Genomic DNA, 22,327 nt, shown 5'->3' with positions numbered 1-22,327 from the left:
GACTGTCACTCACCCTAGGATCAGACATGAGTGTGTCTTCAGGTGCAGTGGAGAAAGAATAGTTATTAAGTTAATTGGCATCTGCTGAGCTGCTTTTTTTTAACATGTCATATGGGAGTGGATGATGGACAGACAGACAGACAGACAGACAGATTATTGATCCTGAAGGACATTTAGCAGCCAGTAGCAGACACACAACACAGTACAGTAACCGTAATAAGGGTGTAGACATATAACCAGAATAAATAAACCAGATCCTCCCTACAGGCAGATATATCATCTGGATCTGGTTTATTTATTCTGGTTATATGTCTACACCCTTATCACAGGTGTGTGCATCCACGCTGATTTCTCTATCCTCACTCTGACAGGTGTTTCTCATAAATCTGAAGAAAAACATCCCTACAGACAAAATCAGAAATATTGATTTGACATACAAGCGGCTCCTGACGTCCTGTGAAAAGACTCGTCTCTGTATTATTCTACACGATGTAAGTATGGTTATACTTTAGGCGCTGTCCTCCGTGTTTTACACTGTTTACAGATTCTTCATAACTGTAATGCAACTGAAAAAGCCTGCCAGGCCAAACTTCCTCACAGACTGATCAATTATAATCCTGGCTTTGAACTGTAACAGGTTAATGAGCTTTATGACACACGGCGTGAGATAATTCTACAGAACTACAGCACATATACACACTGAATTTATCACAGCCAGGGATACTTCTTAAAGTGCAGCCAATCAGGACACAGCTCATTTACATGTATCAGTCTTAAAGGCTATTTCCAGTTTGTATTAGACTCTGGTGTTTGCTCGTATGGCGGTGTGGTGGGTGGCGCTGTCGCCTCACAGCGAGGAGGGCCTGGGTTCGATTCCCCAGCCGGGCGGCCAGGGTCCTCTCTGTGTGGAGTTTGCATGTTCTCCCCGTGTCTGCGTGGGGTTCCTCCAGGTTCTCCGGTTTCCTCCCATAGTCCAAAGACATGCAGTCAGGCCAATTGGACGTGCTAAACTGCCCCTGGGTGTGAGTGACTGTCTGTCTGCCCTGCGATGGACTGGCGACCTGTCCAGGGTGTCCCTGCCTTCCGCCCGATGACCGCTGGGATAGGCTCCAGCACCCCCCCCCAACCCTAACGGAGAAGCGGCTTAGAAAATGGATGGATGGGTGGTGGAGCCAGTCATAACAAGTTTGGCAGATATGAACTTTTGCTCCTTTATCCAGAGGTAAGAGAACCGCAAAACTGTGTTAAGTCAGGGCCTTATAGTTCCAAAACTAGAACCACGGTTAAAAACCTCTTCAGTTCGTAGTAGAACCAACATTAAAGGTTCCTGCTGGTCTCCAGAAGTCACTTATGGCGTTCTGCGTTTTCCTGATGGGTTGAAACCACAGTGTAAAGGACTAAAACGGCTGCTGAAAAAAAGAATCTGCTTCCTAACGGGTACTGGCTTAGGGAACGTATTAGGAAACCACCAAATGCATCTGGAATCAGTCTCAGAACTCCTGTTAGGCCTTTACACTGTGATAAGAACCCATCAGGAAAAGCCAGAACCTATATGTAGAAAATCACCAGGAACCAACAGAAACATTTCATGGCGGGGGGATTACACAGGCGGTGCACTGAATTATAGAAATACTCACTGGCCATTTTATCAGAAACACTTACGATACAGGTGCACTTCGCAGGTTAATAGTTCCAGACCTACAGACAGTAGCCCATCTCTTGCTAGACAGGTTAACAGTCTGTCCTTCAACAGAAAGGGACCACCACTGACCAGAGATTACTTCTCAGACCCTTCTCAGCGCAGCAATGCTGAGGTGGTAGAATGTGGTGCTGGTACGAGTGTATCGGGCACAGCGGTGCTGGCACGAGTGTACTGGGCACAGCGGTGCTGGTACGAGTGTACTGGGCACAGCGGTGCTGCTGTCGTTTTTAGATGCGGTGTACAATCACTAACCACTTTATTAGAAACCCCTGCCTTGTAGCTTCTCTTTGCTGCTCTACAGGTTACAAACCCAAACCCAGAACCATCCAACCCCTGGTCAAGTGCCTGTGTCCATCTCCCATCACACAACAGAACTGTGAACGCAGACCGAGATGGAAAGTAGACTCACATGATTTCTCATGGAAATCTAGGAGTACAGTAGCGACAATAACGGAGCTTAAATTCCGAGTTTCCTTTATACACCGAATGTGGGTTTGCGTTAGCGACGCAGACCAATCCGAGGAGATGATGCTTTCTTTGGTGTTCATCTGATTCCGCCAGACCATTTTGTGATTGCGTTCGACTGATCAATGGTCTGCACTGTTCCTGGTTCTGCATTGGTATGCGGCGTAACCCACCAAGACAGACAGCCAATTTATGCAGGTATGGTGCCACACACCACTGCTGCACAGCGATGGTGCAGGATCACCTCACCCTTTACCCACAAAGCTCACTACTTTTTGACAATGAGAGCGAGACAGAGAGAGAGACACAGAGAGCGAGACAGAGACAGAGAGCGAGTGAGACGCACAGAGAGAGACACACAGAGCGAGCGAGACAAAGAGAGAGACAGACAGACAGACAGAGAGCGTGAGCGACAGAGAGAGCCAGCGAGACAGAGAGCCAGAGAGAGAGACAGACAGAGAGAGAGAGACACACAGAGCGAGCAAGACAGACAGACAGAGAGCGTGAGCGAGCGAGACAGAGAGAGCCAGCAAGAGAGAGAGACAGACAGCGAGACAGACAGCGAGACAGACAGCGAGACAAGGAAAGCACAAAATGTTATCATTTTATTTACAAAGTTTTGTTTTTGTTTGTTGTCTTACAGAAAGTAAAAATGTAGCTACAACCTTGATTTGCGCGACAGGCCGCCACACTAAAATTATGGCTTGCTTGTCACACATTTGCTATAGCAATAAATCTTATTGGGAAATTGGGAACGAAAAGACAAAGGAAAAAAAAACAAAAACTCAACAGCAAATAAAATAAAATAAAAAAGAAAAGAGAGAGAAGAAGAAAAAAAATAAACAATTTCAACAAAATATTAAAAGCACAGACCCAAAACTAGATACCAGTCCCCTAAGTCCTCACACGGGTCTTTAAACACACAGGGCAGGGCAGGGCGGGGCGGGGCGGGTGGGGCAAGGGGGAGGTCAAAGGGCAGGGCTTGACAGTGAACTTGTGGAATGCTGAGTGAGCTTTCGCTGGGCTCCACGGGTGAAGCTCCACACGCCGCACCCGTCCAGTACAGTCCGCCCCCACAGGGAGCTCAGAGCTGGGGGAGAAGTGTGGAGGGACAGGGGGGGTGGGGGGTGGCCGAGTGGGATGCAAAGGTCAAGGTGGGGTCTGGGGGAGGGAGCGGTTGGTAACTGATTGGCTCGTTGGCTTAGTCGTCGTCCTCGTCCTCGTCGTCTTCTTCGTCATCCGCTTCTCGTTTTCTCTTCTCTCCCTTCGTCGCTCCTCCTTCTTCTTCTTCTGTGAAAGAAACGTTCTGTTACACTGTAGGTCTTAAACTCAAAATCGCCCCCTACGCCACTGATTAGTCAATTAGTGATATTCAAATTAACTATGCTGCTTTTTTTTTGGGAGAAAACATTCTCAGGATAATTTTTAAGCCTGCTCCAAATAATCAGAGAATGGATGGAAAATAATAATATATAATAAAATAATATGGTTAAAATAAAGTAACGCCAGGCACCTCGCCTCCCAGCACAGCAAACCGCTCCGCTTTCCACCTGAAGCTAAAACAGCAGAGACGCCTGGGAAACCACAGGTGTGGGAGCATTTTTAGGAAAACCTGTGAGCTAAATTTGTGGGGTCGGGTTACCATGGAGGCTAATGCATTAATATTGTTGCCACCTGCTGGACACACTTTGAACTGCAGTAACAAACCTATTTAAAATTATGGTTAATTATGAAATGTAAACGTTATATTATATTAAGGGTGATTTTTGAGAAGGAGTGTTCAAGTACTAGTTCAGAAACACCAGTGAGTATTCCTGTAAGCCTGTAGACGCACGCTGTTCAGGCCCGCTGTACCTTCTATATTGCAGTACTGTTTAAATAGTCCCTCCGCTTGTATTTACATATTCAGGGTATTTTTAAAAAAAATAACAGCAGCTGTGAATTTCATTATGAAATGCAGTGCCTTATTCACTATGCACCGGATTATTTCCTAAACAATTATCCTTAAATCACAAATGAAAGTGTGGTCAGCTGCAGATAAATATAGATCTAAATCCAGATATAGATCAAAAACCAATAAAATCCATTAGTTTAATGCGCTGGGCTGCTAGAACTACAAGCAAGATTCCACACCCTCCTAAAACATCCCGAGAGATGATCGCAAATTTTTTTGTTTTGGTTGCAAACAGGCAGTTCTGACAAATGAGGCTAAGAGAACAAAAGTGGCTGAAAATCTAGCTCAGCCAGTCTGGGGGGGCCTAGTCCCTGTCTGTCCTGCTAGCCAACTTGAAGATTCACAGCTAGACAACAAACAAAGCTACGGCTCCCTGCCAACGATGACAGTAAGCGGTAAAGACGATACGCTTCATATTTAATTTTTAGGTGCAATACTTGAATTAAAGAGCAAGAGAAGCTGACCTCACCGTCCTACTACACCTTTAGGGAACGATCGATTGTAGTAGTAGTAAGCTGAGGACGGGTTAAGAGGAACTTCCCTGAAAGTCCCCAAGATCACAGATGATGTGGTGACCAGCTTAACGTCCCACGGAGAAACCATAAGTCGGGCGTCAACAGGACTAAACTGGGAGCACATCTACTAAAGCTGTGTCAATTAACCAATTAAGCCATACTACAAAAATCAATTATGACTCATTCTGATGCAAATGCTCTCCTACTGGTCCAACTGTAGGACTCCGAGCTCATTTCTATGCCGTATTGTACTTTAAACGGCTTCTTGTTCGTCTCTCTTTAAGGAAATGTTTTGAAAAGCTTTGTACAAACACATCGTTACTGATGAGCCAGGTAGATGCAAGTTTTCGCCTTTTTCCCAAAAAAAGAAAAAAAAAAAAGTTTACTTTTCTTAAATCAGTAGACTGGTATGTATGCAAGGCTACTGTATGTCTACTTTATGCCTCGTTATGTTTTATGCATTTGTTTTTTAATTCTATGGGTGATCAAAGACATTTCCACATTGTGGACAGTGAAATTTCTTTCCATCTGCATCTACAAATAGTCCTGCATGTAGACGAATAAACACAAAAACCCCCGTGACACAGCTCTGCAGGTGATCGCCACGTGACGGGAAGCGCAGCTCCCAGTGGAAATGAGCAACATCGAGTTTCTCACAGCACAAAGTTTCTGTCGGCAGAGCTGAAATCATTTTGTGTGTGAAGTCACTGGAAACGCCTCGTTAACGTTAGAGCAGGGGTGGCAATGATATTCTATACCTCCTAGACATTTTCACTAAATATGCATCACAATATTTAGTTTTTCTGATGCAAAAAGCAGCAGCGGACAGTAGAACCTCAATTACAATGACTTTTATTCAATGTTCCACAAACTGCACTTCACTAATCCATTAAGACAGGCCTAATTATGCTAATCACTTTATAATGACAGTTTCCTGACGATAACCCCAACATGCCCAGAAATGTAGTCACATTATCCAAATAACAATAAAATATGGTTCTATTGCCTATCAGAGGTTTTATGAATAAAAACGCACCTTCGTCGTCATCATCTTCATCCTCATCTTCATCTTCTACTTCTCCATCCTGTCCAAAGTCTTCCTCCTGAATCAGAGGAATTCACACTGTTCAGTGGGGGTTTCACTCACAGCACTAGGTGCTTTCCCAGCTGAACTCAAAAGAACCACTGAATTAAATCCGGGGTGTTAAAGCAAACGTTCTCCAAACGTTAGAAAAGACAGGTCTGGTGTCTAAAATCCGCTTCCTTAATTACTGCACTTGAGCCACGAGGCTAATGTAGCTAGAAAATAATGAGAGCTTACACCCACCAATTATCTCAACCCGACACCGTATAACAGACAGTCATACATAAATAGACGAAAGCACATTAGCAGAGCTGAAAACATGAAGCTTGAATTCTTTCAACTACACTCAGCAGCCACTTTATTAGGTACTCAGTTGCTCGTTAACACAGACAGCTAATCAGCCAATCACACGGCTGCAGCTCACTGCATTTAGGCGTGTAGAGGTGGTCAAGACGACTTGCTGAAGTGCAGACCGAGCATCAGAACGGGGAAGAAAGGGGATTTAAGGGGCTTTGAACGTGGCGTGGTTGTTGGTGCCAGACGGGCTGGTCTGAATATTTCAGAAACTGCTGATCTGCTGGGATTTTCACGCACAACCATCTCTAGGGTTTACAGAGAACGGTCCGAAAAAGAGGAAATGTCCAGTGAGCGGTCAGTTGTGTGGACGAAAATGCCTTGTTGATGTGAGAGGTCAGAGGAGAATGGGCAGACTGGTTCCAGATGATAGAAAGGCAGCAGGAACTCAAATAACCAACCAGAATCTCTGAGGAACGTTTCCAACACCTTGTTGAAAGTGTGACAAGAAGAATTAAGGCAGTTCTGAAGGAAAAAGGGGGTCCAGCCTTTTACTACCTAATAAAGTGGCCAGTGAATGTGCTGCTGGGTTACAGGAGGTTATACAGCGTCAGACACCACATAAATCTATTTGACGTTACTTGACACTGTTTGAAGAAAGCGTGTGATGGCATAGGCATGCAGTCAGCACCATGATAACTGGTCAACTTAAGCTTTATACTAGTCCTGAGGCTCCGGGTCAAAATTACCAAAGCAAACATCCACAAACGGTTTAAGAAAAGGGCAAAACCGGAAATCCGGACTCGCTCTTCACTCCTGCAGGACTCCTGTGACGGCACCAGGCTTCAGGTCACTCTCCCAGTCTAGGTTTGACTGTAGATGAAGCGATGAGATGAGCACTCACCTCATCTTCTCCACTGACGTCCTCGTCATCTTCCTCTCCTTCTACCTCGTCCTCATCCTCCTCTTCGTCATCTTCTTCCTCATCAAAGTCCTCCTCCTCACCATCCTCATCCTCTTCCCCCTCTCCTTCTACGCCACACAAATTGTAGACATGTTAAGTTGGTTAGATAGGAATGTTATTAACCTTGGCAATTAAGGCAAAAACGAAATATGACCAAATATAATATTTACTACAGAAAAACTACATTTACAAGATGCTTCCAATAAAAGTCTTAAACATTACAATACGCAGAACCAGTCAAAAGGACCTTCTCGTAACAGGCTTTACCCTCAGTATTCTCCACGTTAGAATTATAGTGAAAACATCAAAACTATGAAATAATATTTATTTATTTACACACACACCTGGTCATAAGACTGGACGCTCCTAACTGATTATGCATTTTTCATAATCTTAGACATTTTGATCTAAATGCTTAAGTTGAAATGCAAAGGAAATGTGACATTAACACTAAAACTAATAATATAAATGTATGAAATTGTTTCCAAAATTCATTTTAAAAACTTCAGTGCCCAAGTTGTCAGTCTTGGACTCGGTGAGCCAAAATCTCGTCCCCTGACCGGCTGCCCTAATTACATTCTGAGGACTAATGATTTACAGCCATTCTAGCGTTAGTAAGTTTATTATATACAAGTTCAACAGAATATTTAAATATTTAAATATTTAAAACATCCTTTTCATTGTGATAATCAGCACCATATAAAATATTGATCAGTCAAGATGTGTAAAACAAACAATACAGCACTAATTCAACAACAGTGCAGCGGAAACGTTGGACTAAACTCACCTTCGTCGTCGTCGTCGTCCACTCCGTCCACTTCCCCGTCCGAGTCGGACGCCTCGCGGTCCTCCAGATCGTACCCGTCCAGGTACGTTAGCTGCGGCAGCAGCTTGAACACGCTCTCCCGGTAATCATTCAGATTCGTCACTTCACAGTTGAAAAGATCGAGACTCTTCAAGTGATCTAGTTTTTTCTGAGTTCACAGACGAGATCAAGACATTAATAGCGGCAAAGTTCCGTCAACAACTGAGCAAAACTGTTAAATTCACGTTCTTAGAGTGAAGAAGAGGCACAAACCAAAGGCTCCAATGTGCTGATGTCTTTCAGTTTGTTTCCACTCAGGTTTAGATGTGTGAGATTTGGGAGTTTTTCTGCTAAAACGTCAAGTCCACCGGAAATTCTGTTGTCACTGAGTTCCAACTGAAATAATTCATTTACAACACTTACTCCAGGCCATACCACACAAACAGGTGTATAAAAATACATACATACCAATTTATTATGATCAACAGCAGGAGAAAAATTAAAATAAATAAAATTAATTAAAAAAAAAAGTCTTACCTTTTTGAGTTTTCCAAGTTTAGGGAGGTTGGACACTGAGATTAAACCAACGTTTATCAAACTGAGAAATTCAAGATTGACAAATTCTGCTGTGAGGCCTTCAATTTTCCCCTCATTTGATCTGCAGTTATCGAGGACAAGTTCTCGTACCTGAAACCCAGACAAGAAACACCATGAAAGCCTTCGCTGTCATCACAACACAAGATTGATCCCAATTTAGCCCAGGTACACCTGCATGTCCGAGCGCTGTAAAAACGGCCAACTCTTCAATCCCTGGGCAGCTATAAAACGGATATATAAACATCTAACAGTTCAATGAAAAGGAGGGATTGGCTTAATTTGAGAAATATTTCAAAACAGAGACCCTCCAGCGTTCCAGGTGTTAATAACGAGTATATCGATGCTGTCGGAAGAAAACCTCGTATCTCCAAAACGGTGACTTTACAGGAGAAGGAAAAAACACACTTTACTTTTAATGTAAGTCAATGGAACCAGACGTCTTTCCAAGTCATTTTGGGCGTTTGTTTTGGTCCATTCATCATGAAACGTATATATAATGTAAAGGGCGACAGCTATATTCAAATTATGCCAAAAACCCAAAAACGGCAAAAACGGACATGCGAGGTTTTCTTCCGACAACAGCGATATGAAACCCTGAAATAGGAGAGACGTTGTTTAAGTAAGTGATACGGTTTTAATCCCAGAAACGGGGAAATTCCACATCCGCATTTAACCCATCCGTGAAGTGAAACACAACACACACACTAGGGGGCAGTGAGCACACTTGCCCGGAGCGGTGGGCAGCCCTATCCACGACGCCCGGGGAGCAGTTGGGGGTTAGGTGTCTTGCTCAAGGTCACCTCAGTCATGGACTGTCGGCTCTGGGGATCGAACCGGCGACCTTCTGGTCACAGGGCCAGTTCCCTGACCTCCTGCCCACGACTGTTTGCACTTAAAAAAAAAAAAAACAATCATACTATCGAGACGCATCTTCTAGAGCTACACCGGTTTTAAACGGATCTGGCTGATCCAGATTTCCCGGCACACCAGGGGTCAAACACCCTGAGAGCGTATTATATAATCCGAAACGAGAGGGAAACACTTACAAAGTGCTGCCTTGCCTTTCGGAAGGCCAGCATTACTGAGGCGCAACTTCACTGAACCCTTTTCTGTTCCTGCCGTTAAATATATTAAAAGCGCACCTATAAAAACCCACATGTACAGTATATAGGTTAGTAATATGGGAGAGCACTGACCACCTGCCCGTTCAAGTTAATGTATTCTGATTGTGGCCGACCTGCGGTTGCATGATGTGAACCCTCTTTGAGATTCTGCTGTTACTGTCAAACTCTGACAAGCTGTCCCCGGTTCTGGTTTCGTTGTGTGTGTGTTTGTCTGCTCCTGCTGTTCCTCGGGTGTTTTTGTGCCACGCTGCCCAGCCCTTACTGTAAACCCACGTTCCAGGAACATTCCCTGGAACATGAACTTCAGATTCACGTGGTGGGGACTTTCTAAACCGACCCCCCCGTTTGCCAGATAAGATCCAGAAACTGGGAAAACGTGGCCAGAGAGGAACCTTTAGCCCACAAGGTGCCCTGCTGGCAGTGATGGAGAGGCTGTGGTGTCGTCGCCTTTCGCAGCAGCTCCTCATGACAAACGCGGCGTTTGGCTGGTGGCGGCGGCAGAAGCTCCAGCCGCGCTCCTCGCCGCCTTTAAGCCCATTAAACTAACCGGGACCTCTTTATTATCGCCAGCGGAGAGCCGTAGGGTCTCAAGCCGAAAAACGGCGGTCCGTGGCGGGCGTTTTCCGCTCGTTCTGCCCGAGACCGACGGGGAGAGACGCGGCGAGCGGAAATTCAGTGAGGACACAAAGATGGAGAGAGTTTCTCTCTCCCACAGCAGCAAAGACAACATGGCGCTTCCCCACACGCAGCACGCAGAGACCTCGGCGTTAATGGCCAAATCGCTCTGGGGGCGTGTAGGACGATTTCCGCCGTTCGTCTGCGGGCCAACCTCGCGTTTTAGACCCGGCTGGCGTGTTTTTAAAGCAGATTTCCTGTCACGAAACCGGCGGGCAGAAGCTGAGGCGATTAGGTTAGCTTAGCTTAGCCTAGCCTAGCCTGCGTTATTCGACCGTAGGCGAACGTTTTCTCGGGCCCCGGCGACTGTTAGTCGCGGTCACGGCACAGCCGCCGGCGTGTAGCCCTCATCAACGGCCGCGGTAAACGATCTATGTGGGCGACACGGGAGAGATTTAACGATCTTGGTCGTTTAGGCGAAACGCTGCAGGAGCGGCTTCCTCGGCTGCCGTGTGGCGTAATGGCGGGAACGAAATCCGCTGACCCACCGCCGACTGTGTCACTCCGCGGAAACTTCTCAAGAAACAGGGCTCGGTTCACACGACGCGTCCGTCGTGTTTCGGGGCTTTTTCGCTCACGGCAGCTGGGAGTGGGGGTGGAATAACTAACCAAACGAATAAATAAATCACTCGGTGTTGTTCGAACCGAACGTCTGCGCCTTTAAATCCAGCGGCGAGCCGCCTGGTAAACGCGCACAAGAAGTCGGGAGTTCGCGCCCGTCGCTTTTTACGGCGCGGGGACTATTTTCACTGTACGCGAACACCTGAATATTATGGCCCGGGAAGAGCAGAAAGGGACAGGCGGGTCCAGAAAGACTAATCGTGGTTCCGAAGCGCTTTTTTACCCCCCTTCCCCTGCTTTAAATACACGGCGCCCCCGTTTTTAGCAGCGCTGGGTTGGGTTAGCTTAGCATAGCGGCAAACATGGCCACCCGTCTGGCGAAATAAACCAACGGCAGCCCCACAACAAGCGCAGGGCTGGGAAAAAGTTCGAGAAACGGTTCCTCGAAATGCGAGCGTGGTAAACGACCCACGGCCGCAGCGTCGAGCTGCTCGGAAAGCCGAAGGGCTGGGATCACCCTGGCAGCCGCCGGAGAGCGCCACGTTTCGAAACTAAACGATTCAATAAAGGTTTTTTTAACAGCGGGGCATCAAAACAAGCCAGTGCGGCGTTAAAGAGTGAGGACTGCGCGTCCAGGCGTTCAGCCCATGTGGCTGCTGGCGAGCGCACAGGTCAGCGAGCGTGGCCAGGCGCTAAACTGCACGGCTTCACCGCTTTAGAGCTTCTATATGTATTTAAAACGATCACTCACATCAGATGGGGTCCTGTTCCTGAGCTCCAAGTGGATCCTCTTTTTCATGTCCATGTCGCCCTTTCGCAAAGTTGGGACTGCTTTTGTTTTGTTTTCCCTCTTGGGGGTTTCGCGTTCAGCCCAGAAGGCAGAGGAGATGCCCTGATGGAGGGAGAGCGAAAAGGGGGGCTGAATAAATGATCTGAACCAAACGCCAACTTACTCAGCCAAGGGAGAAACCATGGAGGGAAACGGCACTCTAACACATATATACTCCATAGCGCCATCTCCAGGCACTGCCGCTCCTCTGCAGCCCGAGAACGGGCAATGCAGGCTCGGCAGCACCAACCAGGCGCGTCACGGCTGGAGCCTTTCGGAGCTGCTTTTGAAAATAAATAACTAAATAAATAACTAAATAAATAACAGGGCTGTGTTTTGCAAAACGTTTTTAAATAGTGAAGTGAGTTTTTTCCATCAGATTGATTTATGTTTTAATAATCCAATAAAAACATAAAATCAATAAAAACAGTATTGCGTTATGTAAGTCAGTCAGGTAATCAATCATATATGCACCCTATAGGTGAAAATCACAGGTAATGCCATTTAGAGCTGCTTCCAAAAAAAAATTACTGCATTTTATATTCAGTTTAAAATAAAAGGGACTTTTTTCATCGTCTGAAGGCGCTGCAGGTCCTCTATTAAAATCTGGAAAGTCGAGTTTTTGAAGTTGCATGGGTTTTAAAATGATTACAGTTGTTAATTATGGCACATAATTCCAGGCGTTTGATCAGTAGTGTATTGCAAATGTATATAATATAGCTTTAATATTTATATGAGCATAACCCTGTACACATAACACATCCTGTATGTTATTTAGAGTTTTTTTTTTTTATTATATATGGATGTTATTTATAGGTTATTGTTTATAGGTTACTATCGGATGGTTTGGACCTTCTCGATGTTTAGCCTCTAAACAGCGTCAGCGTTCGTGAAAGTGAATTGTTTTTGTGTTTTGCTTACCTGTATTAAACATTAGAACGTAAACAGACCCTTCCTCTTCATTTTTTTGGTGTTTTCCCTCAAATGCATGCACTGCTTTCTCTCTGAATGCTGGCGGACTCACTCAGTCTGGTCTTATAACATGTTTATAAAATTGGGGTGTAACATGGCGTGCTTTCTGCCGCTGTGCGACCAAACGTTTTGTGGGGTTTATTGGGTTGAGAATATCTGGTGATAATAGCAAAGCATAAAAGCTGCTGAAACTGTTGTGTTATGAAAGCATCTGTCCCTGAAGACCATGAGACAGTGGCTCTTTGAGGCCAGTAGGTGTGTTATTTGCATTGCAGTGAAGTGAGTATTGTATATATGGGGCTGGGGAAACTTCGCTGCTTCCTGCATGTACACACACACACACACACACTGGTCCTCTCACGGTTTGAATCACTCTAGTCAGTTCACCTCCTCTACCTGGCCTACTGCATGCTCAGACACTGAAAGCAACACCACAGCACATAATAAAAGCCATTAATTCCAGTGATTTGGTTGAGAGCAGCCTGATTTGTCATAGTGTCTGTGGTTTGATGTTGTAGCTGATAGAAAATATTATGGACCCATGAGTGTGGTATAATCACTAATGATCTGCCCATGTACTGTTACTGATAGCTGATTATTCATCAAATATCATTTTCATAGTCATAGGGTCTGGCTTATAGAATCAAATATAAGCTTGTAAACTGACAAACATGAACACACAGTGTCTGGGGATTAATACTGTGACTCACTGAAACCCTGAGCATGGCAGAATCGATCATTATTTCAATCTGAAAGTACTATAAATTTGCCCAGACAGTGAAGTAGCTTTTATGATTGATTGATTTTGTTAAAGAGCAGTTTTCATAGTCGTAGTGTCCAGGTATCTCAGTCTGAAAGTGCTGTAAACTTGTCCCTGCTACAAAAAAACATAGACAGGCATAGCTGGTCACCAGCAAAGCCAGCACATGCTGTGTTTTGGATGATCTGGTTGACTGGCTAAACCAGCTTAGACCAGCATAAACAAGCTTAGACCAGCATAAACCAGCTTAGACCAGCATAAACAAGCTTAGACCAGCATAAACCATCTTAGACCAGCATACACCAGCCTGAGACCAGCATAAACCATCTTAGACTAGCATAAACCAGCCTGAGACCAACATAAACCATCTTAGACCAGCATAAACCAGCCTGAGACCAGCATAAACCATCTTAGACCAGCATAAACCAGCCTGAGACCAGCATAAACCATCTTAGACCAGCATAAACCAGCCTGAGACCAGCATAAACCATTTTAGACCAGCATAAACCAGCCTAAGACCATCATAAACCATCTTAGACCAGCATAAACCAGCCTGAGACCAGCATAAACCATCTTAGACCAGCATAAACCAGCCTGAGACCAGCATAAACCATCTTAGACCAGCATAAACCAGCTTAGACCAGCATAAACAAGCTTAGACCAGCATAAACCATTTTAGGCCAGCATAAACCAGCCTGAGACCAGCATAAACCATCTTAGACCAGCATAAACCAGCCTGAGACCAGCATAAACCATTTTAGACCAGCATAAACCAGCCTGAGACCAGCATAAACCATCTTAGACCAGCATAAACCAGCCTGAGACCAGCATAAACCATCTTAGACCAGCATAAACCAGCTTAGACCAGCATAAACCAGCCTGAGACCAGCATAAACCATCTTAGGCCAGCATAAACCATCTTAGACCAGCATAAACCATCTTAGACCAGCATAAACCAGCCTGAGACCAGCTTAAACCAGCCTGAGACCAGCTTAAACCAGCCTGAGACCAGCTTAAACCAGCCTGAGACCAGCGTGGAGTGTTTGCTGCTCTAAACTGTTTTTTAGCAGGTTTATTTGAACACTAAAATGCCGAATGTTCCATCTTTAAACAATAAGCTTTACACTATTTTCTCCTTTATCCTAAGACGTTACACACGGCTGTGAGTAAAACCACAGTCAGAGTACATTAGCGTGACTAAATCAGTAGCCGCCCTGAATCCTTTACTTTACCTGTACTTCTGTCATTTTTTAATAACAAAGCGTCGTATAGATCCAGAAGTAAAGACAAGTCTGCCTGAGGTTAATTTACAGTTCAACACGGTTTGAGGCAAGTGTGTAATAATTCGGTGCTACGGTTCACAGCGAGTCGGCGTCCATCGCTCGCTATAGCTACGTCATATTTCAGCTCCGAGGTCGAGGACTAAACACGCTTTGATTGACCTTCGGGGTTAAAGTGAGGGCATTGCTGTTTTAACCACGTCAGTCTGAATTATTTGGTTGTTATTGTACATGAAGTAAAACCGCACGTGCAATCTGGGATGAAAAGACAGTGTTAAAGAGCACGGTCCGGCACCGTCCAGCAGAGGGCGTGGTGAGTGTTTTTGTGGTTTCCCCTGAACACGCGGGGTATCTGGGTGTGTGTTTGCAGGCAGTGCAGCTCTGAGAGATCTGCTGCAACTTCACTGATAGCGCCATCAGCAGAAACAGCTAATAACCCCTCCTGTCCGAGACTGAGACAAAAACCTCACAAGAACTTTACGCAAAACGTTCCTTCATGAGCGTTTAGCTGTTGAGGGTCATTTATTCAATAAAGGTAAGAAGTTTTACCAGCATATTTTGCATGTGGCATAATTTTAATTTATATATCTTTGTTTTTTGTTGACCTTTACTGAACACAGAAGTTCAGGCAATTTTTTTCCTCATATTGAAGTTTACGTTATTTATTACGACCATAAAATACATTATTATTAATATAAACATCAATTAATATTCATGGAAGTTTAAATAACATTTAAATTTTTAAAATATTGCTTGCATTTACCCTCGTGTTCCTGTACATTTACGGGTGTCAACTTAGTTTTTTTATATATACACATGAATGTTCTGTGCTGTTGTATATATAATTGACCCTCCAACACACCATCTTCGGATATTAGTCCTCCTAATGTCCTATATTTGGACATTTGCTGTTCAAAAAGGGTAGAAAAGGGTAGAAAAGGGTTTGTAGTAGACCCTGAGAGTTAAGGCAGAGAAATAACGTGCAGTGGAAGTTGGTTTTCCTCTGTGTTGGCGGCTCTGGTGGTCAGTTGGCGTCCGTGTGTTTGGTGTAGATTGAGAACACGCCCAGCCAAGGGCAGGAGAGATAAGACGTTTACGCCGAGAGGGGCAGATACTCGGACACATTCAAAAGCAAACAAAACAGAGACGGGAGCCGTTATTTCTGCCTTATGGCACATTCAGCTGTTTGAATTGGGGCTGAATGATGGGGGGGGGTAGTTTGGTCATTCTTGGCCTTATATAGCTATGTATCGTATAACATCAGAAATATACTTGAAGAATGATTTGCAAAGCCATTTGTCTTGGCAACAAGCATTTATTTATAAATAGAAACACACCAACAGCATAATGAATGCAAATCAACCATTCATTGTGATTTGCTGTGTGTGAGTGTGCAAGATTCCAACTTTCCCAATTCCAGCCACTTCCAAATCTCTCCGTGAGGAAGTCCAGTATTTACAGTTACCATCCAGCACCTGGTTCATTCAACCGGGTCTTCAGTCAGTTAAATCAGGTCCTGCTGATGGAGCGCACCTAACGACTGGAGTGCAGGGAGAAGCCAGGACCCGAACCCGCGTTGCTCTAACTGCATTATGTTTCATTCTAATAGCTGCCTATGATGTTTGCATGCTATAGATTTTATATACACAACAAATTGTATATATTATATATATTAATAGCCATAAATGCACATTCTTGTTGTGACTGTGAAATTTCTTCCCACTCATTGTCTGACATGGTTAAAGACTGACCTGCATTGTTTTGACCAATAATTAACGAACTGATCATGTGACAGCCCCGATTCATTCAAACACCCTCAGAACGTCTCTGATTGGTCAGGATGTTCACTCATTTAAAGCCAGAGGGCTCATTTGCATATCAGAGCTTTCTGTCATATCAGTGTCACCGAGGCCGATGTCACGATAACAATTGATAACTGACACACGGTGCAGCTCTAAAGTGAATTAAAAGCAACTGAAGAGTCTTTCGTCTGATCTTCGGTTTATTACTGTTTAAATGACCCTCACTTTCATGCGCTTTACACACTTTTTAGCATATTATCCTCACTGAACTTCAAAGGCTTTTAGAAGATTCACACGTGACAAAAAGCAGCTGCGTTCATGTTAATGGAATTTTTATAAATGTGGAGAAAATAAAAGGTTAGATCAGGTTTAGATGGTAAAACGTCAGAGCGCATAAAATCATAAAGAAAATTTGTGAGCAGTTTAAGAAAATTCAAGAAAAACGTTGTTTAATTCTCGAACTACGCGGAATTTGGCAGCTGTTCAGTTTTTTTGGGTTTGGGTGATTCCAGACTCAATGAGTGTTTAGCTAAATTAATTAAAGTTAAATCGGTGTTAATAAAGTCCCAACAGCGCGTTAATTCTTTGGATAAAGGTTCATTTGGAAATGCAGTTTTTCTCCTTCTTTACATTCAGCTTATTAGTCAAATACGTCATGTTTTAAAATATATTGTACCAATAAGGAGCCACAGCACATCTGTACCCTTACATGTGAATGAATCACTGCCATTCAACGGAAAAATGAAGGAAAGGAAAATAGTCCCACTTTAGAAAATATAATCCAATCCTCGGGAGTGGATCTTTAGATATGAAGTGACCGAATAATTTGGCGTAGCTTCAAATATGAAGTTCAAACTTAATACTGGTCTGTTTTTCCAGTTGTTGAGATGCAGACAAAGTCTCTGAGGGTTCAGGTCTGATGTGAAATCGGTCCTTGTAGAAAAACGTACTCGGACTTCACGGCAGTGATGGTGGTAAGAACGAGGGGTCACAATGTTCACCAGGCAAATTTAGCCACTTTATTCATTATTCAAAGTGTTTATGCAGAATTATTTGATAAATTCCTTTTAATATTCACTGGTTTAATAGCAATCCAGCAACACTACATAAAAAAAATTTTTGTCCCTAAAAATATTTTGAAACTTCACTAACAGATAAAAAATTTCACACTTTGATACAGAAACACACCCTCCAATTAGTTAATTAATTGACTAATTAATTGTAACTTAATTGACCTGTTGTGAAAATGCATTAACACAAAAAAACGCAGTTAATTTGAAGTGCAGTGCTGTCCCCGGCGCTTTGTTTACATCCAGGTAACATCTCAGATCAGACACTCTGTAAGCAGCTAAACGATCTGACTTCACTCGTCCGCCGTGACCGTAGGGCACAGCAGATGTCCAGAGAGACTGAGCGCCTTTCTGTCCACAGTAACAGTTTTGAGAGATGACACGGCGTGCATACGTTTGCACACAATCCAATGACATAGCACGACCTTTTTCTTCTCACCACTGTGCCAAGTCCTCCACCTTAGTAAATAAGATAACAGCGACGTTGCAGGAACGCTCCCAGTTCCTCTGTTAATGTTCCACCAGATAATTATTCTCTCGGGGGCAGGAACCAAATGGGCTTGATTTTTTTTTTTTTTTTTGTTCTGCCCTTCTTCCAATGCACTCATTGTCCATTTGATAGGGCAACAAAATGGAGCAGACGTTTGAGAAAGAGAACCCGCCAGTGGAGGTGAAAGCTCCAGACGATGATAAAGGTACGGCCTTTCAACTGCATAACAACACACGAGCAATACAACTAAAACCTGTATTAGGAATGATCACGCCTTTAACTCTAATTCTCACCCTCTGGATTCCTAAGCAGCGCCTTGTAATGTCTGTGTTGGGGCGAAATGAGAGATGGAACGGACTCATCCTGCATAGAAATACATGCAAATGCATCAATTCTGTTTTCGGGGGAAATTCCGGGATTCATGCTTATGATGTGTTTCCAACACGAGACGCTATTAATCCCAAGAAAAAGGCTCTTGACCCTGCGCTTCTGCTTGGTTTGCGCTGGATGATATAAGTTGTTCAAGGTTTCTTGCCCTGTTTTTGTGTGTTGTGGCTCTGCAGTCTAAAATCTCCACAGTCACTGTAGTACCTGTTATACTGAGTGTGGCTCTAAGCAAAAGCCGTGAGTGGACTTTGATCTAGTTAGATCTAAAGTGGGCTGTGTTATAGTTTTGTTTTACAAGTTGCAACCAGGACTTCAATCTGCTGATTTAACCTCAGTTAAAGTGACAGTTTGGTGACTTTTTAAAAGTTTGCTTAGTTATTTTTAACACTGGAGCAAAGAGGATATATGGAAATATACCCCACCAGTCAGCTTGGTGCCATAGACTCGCTTTTTTGGGTGCTGATACGGTTTGACACACTTTTATCTACAAACGATGACAAAGGTACATCGCTTTGCTGAATAAGTCCTGCAGTCTAGATTGTGTCTAAACTTTTGTTAATCGTTATTGAAAACATGGGTTGAAGTAACTGTGTCATAATTTATGCGTGCAGTTAAGTGCCTCATAGCTCCAGCGCAAAACTAAAGCAGCCAATTTTAGACACCATGTCTGATCCAAGGGGATGGAGGGGCTGGATTTGTGGAAATGAAATATTCTGCTGAGCTTCTGCTTTAACCCAACACGCTCGTCGTCCACGAAGCTTATCAGAAAGCTTTCTGACCTACAATCACAAACTACTGCTAAACTTTGACCAATCAGTCCTGGACTGTTAGATTACTACGTGCATGGGTTCTGTTCTGTTCTGTTCTGTTCTGTTCTGTTCTGTTCTGTTCTGTTCTGTTCTGGTCCGGTCCGGTCCGGTCCGGTCCATTTCATTCTGTTCACTTCTCTTATATTTGTTGTGAGCAGGCGGGATTGGCCGACGGCTGCGGGACCGAGACCTACTGAGAAAGAGGAAGGCTGAGGCAGAGGAGAAGGCAACTAACCAGTGGGTTTATGGGTAAAGCTAGTGCTGATGCAGGATTTATGGGTAAAGTTAGTGTTAATGCAGGGGTGCTGGGGTAATTTAGTGCTGATGCTAGACTAAGAAGTGATTCGTACCAGATCATTTTAATGTTATGAGAGTTTAGCTTTGTGTTTTCCAATAATAGAAGTACAGTTTTCACAGTTAGCCTGTTTTTCATTCACATGTACAATAAGACAAGCTTATAATTTCAGTTTACAGTTGTTTGGCCACGCCAGTCCAGCTTATAGCAGTTAGGCCCCACCCATTTAGCCTACAGTTGTTTGGCCACGCCAGTCCAGCTTATAGCAGTTAGGCCCCACCCATTTAGCCTACAGTTGTTTGGCCACGCCAGTCCAGCTTATAGCAGTTAGGCCCCACCCATTTAGCCTACAGTTGTTTGGCCACGCCAGTCCAGCTTATAGCAGTTAGGCCCCACCCATTTAGCCTACAGTTGTTTGGCCACGCCAGTCCAGCTTATAGCAGTTAGGCCCCACCCATTTAGCCTACAGTTGTTTGGCCACGCCAGTCCAGCTTGTAGTAGTTTGGCCCTGTCCACTCATCCTACTGCCGTTTAGCCCCGTCCATTCAGCCTACAGCAGTTTAGTTATAGAAGTTTGCCCCTATGCATTCAGCCTAGGGTAGTTATGCCCCAGCCTTTTAGACTACAGTCTAGCTCCACCCATTCAGCCTACAGCTGTTTAGCCCCACCCATTTAGACTAAACCAGTTTAGCTTTGTCCATTTGGTCAACAGAATTTTAGCCCTGCCCACTCAGTCAACAGCAGTCCAACCCTGTCCATTCAGTCTGCTTAAGTTTAGTCCTGTCTATTAAGCCTACAGCAGTACAGCCTCTCCCATTCACGTTGAAGTGATGCAGAGTAATGTATATATTGGCGAGTATGTTGTATATTGAGTGTTGGCGAATATTAAATGCCTGGACTGCTTTTTGAATGTGGCGCATTACAGAACAGCAAGTCAGAACAAAGTTTATTTACATGTCAGTCTTAAATCCACAGTAACAACATCACTTTTAATTATTAGGGATAAAGAGATGTTGGGTAATGGTGGTGGCCCCTAAAATTTCTGACAGTGTTATTTTCTAAAACCCCACAGGGCTCAGAGCCGGAAGAGAGCGAGGAAGGAGCCCAGCAGCACTCTGGGGAAGAAAGGCCGGCCGAGGAAAAATGTCATTGCTGCAGAACCTCAACCCGACCAGACTGAGCTCCAAACCGCAGAACAGCCGGAGATGCTCATTGCACCGGAGGAGACACCTTCAGCCCCAGTTCCTCTACCTGCACCAATTCCTGTCACAGTTCCGGTTCCTCTGACAATATCCGTGCCTGAAACTCCCCCAGAAGTGATCACTCAGCCTGTCGAACCGCTGACCATCCTGGCTCCAGAGGACGAGCCCAGTGATAAAACTGCTGGTGTTCTGATTGAAGATTTGGGGCCTGATGAGGAAGAAGACAAACTAGCATCTCAGGAGAGGCTCATTATTGATCAAGGTTTTTAAACTGCCCATTCTTACAACCACACCTGTGTAACAAATCGGTAGTGATCTGGTATTTACCTAAATACGTCGAAATGTCTAAAGGTTTTGTAGGAAAAATAAATAGTGTTTTCGAATCCTGTGGTAAACAAAATCGTCCCAAAGCTGATACGTTTTGTCCTCTCTACATCGTTTCCCTGAAGGTCACCCTGTGATGTGAATTATGATATTATTAAGAAGAAAAATGCCAATTTTGCAACACACATGCTTTCTTTAACCAACTGTGTAATTAATTACCACCAATAAGTGCAGCTAAATCAACACTTTTATATAAAACCAGCAACTAAACCTGCAGAATCCTCTTTAGTCCCACGTTGTAAAAGGGTTGTTAGTTTTCATGGGGTATTTCGGTGACGTTGCCAGGCTCAATTCAGTGCACAGCAGCGTGTCTCGCCTGGGGCACGTATTGTAGAAAAATCTTATTCTGACTTCTTAACAACCTCGGCTCGTTAAGGGGGACCAGCGACGGCATGGTCACTGTCACAGGACGTTTTTGAAAACTTTATTCATTTTTTGAGTAGAATATAATAACTTTGACTTAAACCTGACCAACAACCAGAATAAGACTTTTAATTTCTTCAGGTTTGTACTATTTAGGTGTGGGGAAATGCACATCGCTGCTGTCGGAAGAAAACCTCATATCTCCAAAACAGTAACTTCACAGGAGAAGCAAAAAACATACTTCATTTTCAATGCAAGTCAATGGAACCAGAATTTTTCCCATGTCATTTTGGGTCATTTCTTTTAGGCTACTCATCACAAAATTTACATACAATGTAAAGAGTAACAGACACTTTCAAATTATGTCAAAAACTTAAAAATGCCAAAAATTGAGATACAAGGTTTTATTCCGACAGCAACGATATGATAATAATTATTAATGAATGATATGGAGAAACAGATTTTTGACCATTTTGCCCAGCGCTGCTTATAAACTAACTTTAAATTTTAACAATTTAAATTCTGTCGTTGAGATGAACTGTGAATTTAATGCATACGTGCACGTTTTTGCAGATACAGATAAAAGCCTACACTCCCTGGCCATTTTATCAGAATCCCCTCCCTTGTAGCTCCACCTTGCTGGTGTCCAGTCAGAACGTAGCCCAATCTGTTGATGCACAGTTTGTATTGGCTATCCTCTAGTGCTTCATTAGTGGTTAGTGTCTGGCCACAGAGCCCTTCGTAGCAGGATATTTTTGGATAGCTGTGATACTGACATGTAAAAACTCCGGTAACACTGCTGTGCCTGAGAAACTTGTCCCAGCACCACACACACTTCTACCATGTTAGTGCTGGGCCCACAGCAGGTCTGTGGTAAGATACTGACAAATGATGAATGGGTCAGAGAGGGCTGAAGCACCAGATAGACTGTAGTCTTTAATTGT

General features: G+C 44.0%; 2 protein-coding genes across 6 annotated transcripts in view; one reads left to right on the top strand and one right to left on the bottom strand.

The window, feature by feature from the left end:
• Positions 1-2,752: 2,752 nt before the first annotated feature.
• On the bottom strand, positions 2,753-11,748 carry anp32b (acidic (leucine-rich) nuclear phosphoprotein 32 family, member B). Of its 4 annotated transcripts, none has more exons than XM_037538473.1 (7): positions 11,492-11,748; positions 8,321-8,470; positions 8,057-8,179; positions 7,766-7,952; positions 6,919-7,046; positions 5,673-5,739; positions 2,753-3,454 (listed from the first exon to the last, which is right to left on the bottom strand). In XM_037538473.1, the coding sequence occupies exons 1-7, from the start codon at positions 11,543-11,545 to the stop codon at positions 3,369-3,371; spliced, it is 795 nt and encodes a 264-aa protein (XP_037394370.1). In that variant the 5' UTR covers positions 11,546-11,748; the 3' UTR covers positions 2,753-3,368. The 4 variants fall into 4 exon arrangements, with proteins under 4 accessions (XP_037394370.1, XP_017574102.1, XP_017574101.1 ...); XM_017718613.2 differs by having other exon boundaries at positions 2,753-3,457; positions 11,492-11,747; XM_017718612.2 differs by lacking the exon at positions 11,492-11,748 and adding an exon at positions 9,618-11,210.
• Positions 11,749-14,962: 3,214 nt separating this feature from the next.
• hemgn (hemogen) overlaps positions 14,963-22,327 on the top strand; it is an 8,416-nt gene continuing 1,051 nt past the window's right edge. Inside the window, exons 1-4 of one of the 2 annotated variants that reach the window (XM_017718615.2) lie at positions 14,963-15,116; positions 18,076-18,148; positions 19,298-19,376; positions 20,507-20,898. In XM_017718615.2, coding sequence (XP_017574104.1) covers positions 18,085-18,148; positions 19,298-19,376; positions 20,507-20,898 — 535 coding nt within the window. In that variant the 5' untranslated portion in view covers positions 14,963-15,116; positions 18,076-18,084. Of the gene's footprint in view, positions 15,117-18,075; positions 18,149-19,297; positions 19,389-20,506; positions 20,899-22,327 lie in introns of both variants that reach the window. The other variant, XM_017718614.2, reaches the window with a different exon arrangement.

This window comes from Pygocentrus nattereri, chromosome 5, assembly GCF_015220715.1.
Source record: "Pygocentrus nattereri isolate fPygNat1 chromosome 5, fPygNat1.pri, whole genome shotgun sequence".
Classification (NCBI taxonomy): domain Eukaryota; kingdom Metazoa; phylum Chordata; class Actinopteri; order Characiformes; family Serrasalmidae; genus Pygocentrus; species Pygocentrus nattereri.
This window is presented reverse-complemented; position numbering and strand designations above follow the sequence as displayed.

Excerpts from the sequence above, each read along its gene's own strand:
- anp32b (XM_017718611.2), bottom strand. The coding sequence starts at position 9,971 with ATGAGGAGCTGCTGCGAAAGGCGACGACACCACAGCCTCTCCATCACT. Across the intron at positions 7,047-7,765 it reads GGACGACGACGACGACGAAG|AAGGAGAGGGGGAAGAGGAT; the intron begins GTGAGTTTAGTC and ends TGTGTGGCGTAG. Across the intron at positions 3,458-5,672 it reads TGAAGATGATGACGACGAAG|AAGAAGAAGAAGGAGGAGCG; the intron begins GTGCGTTTTTAT and ends TTTCTTTCACAG.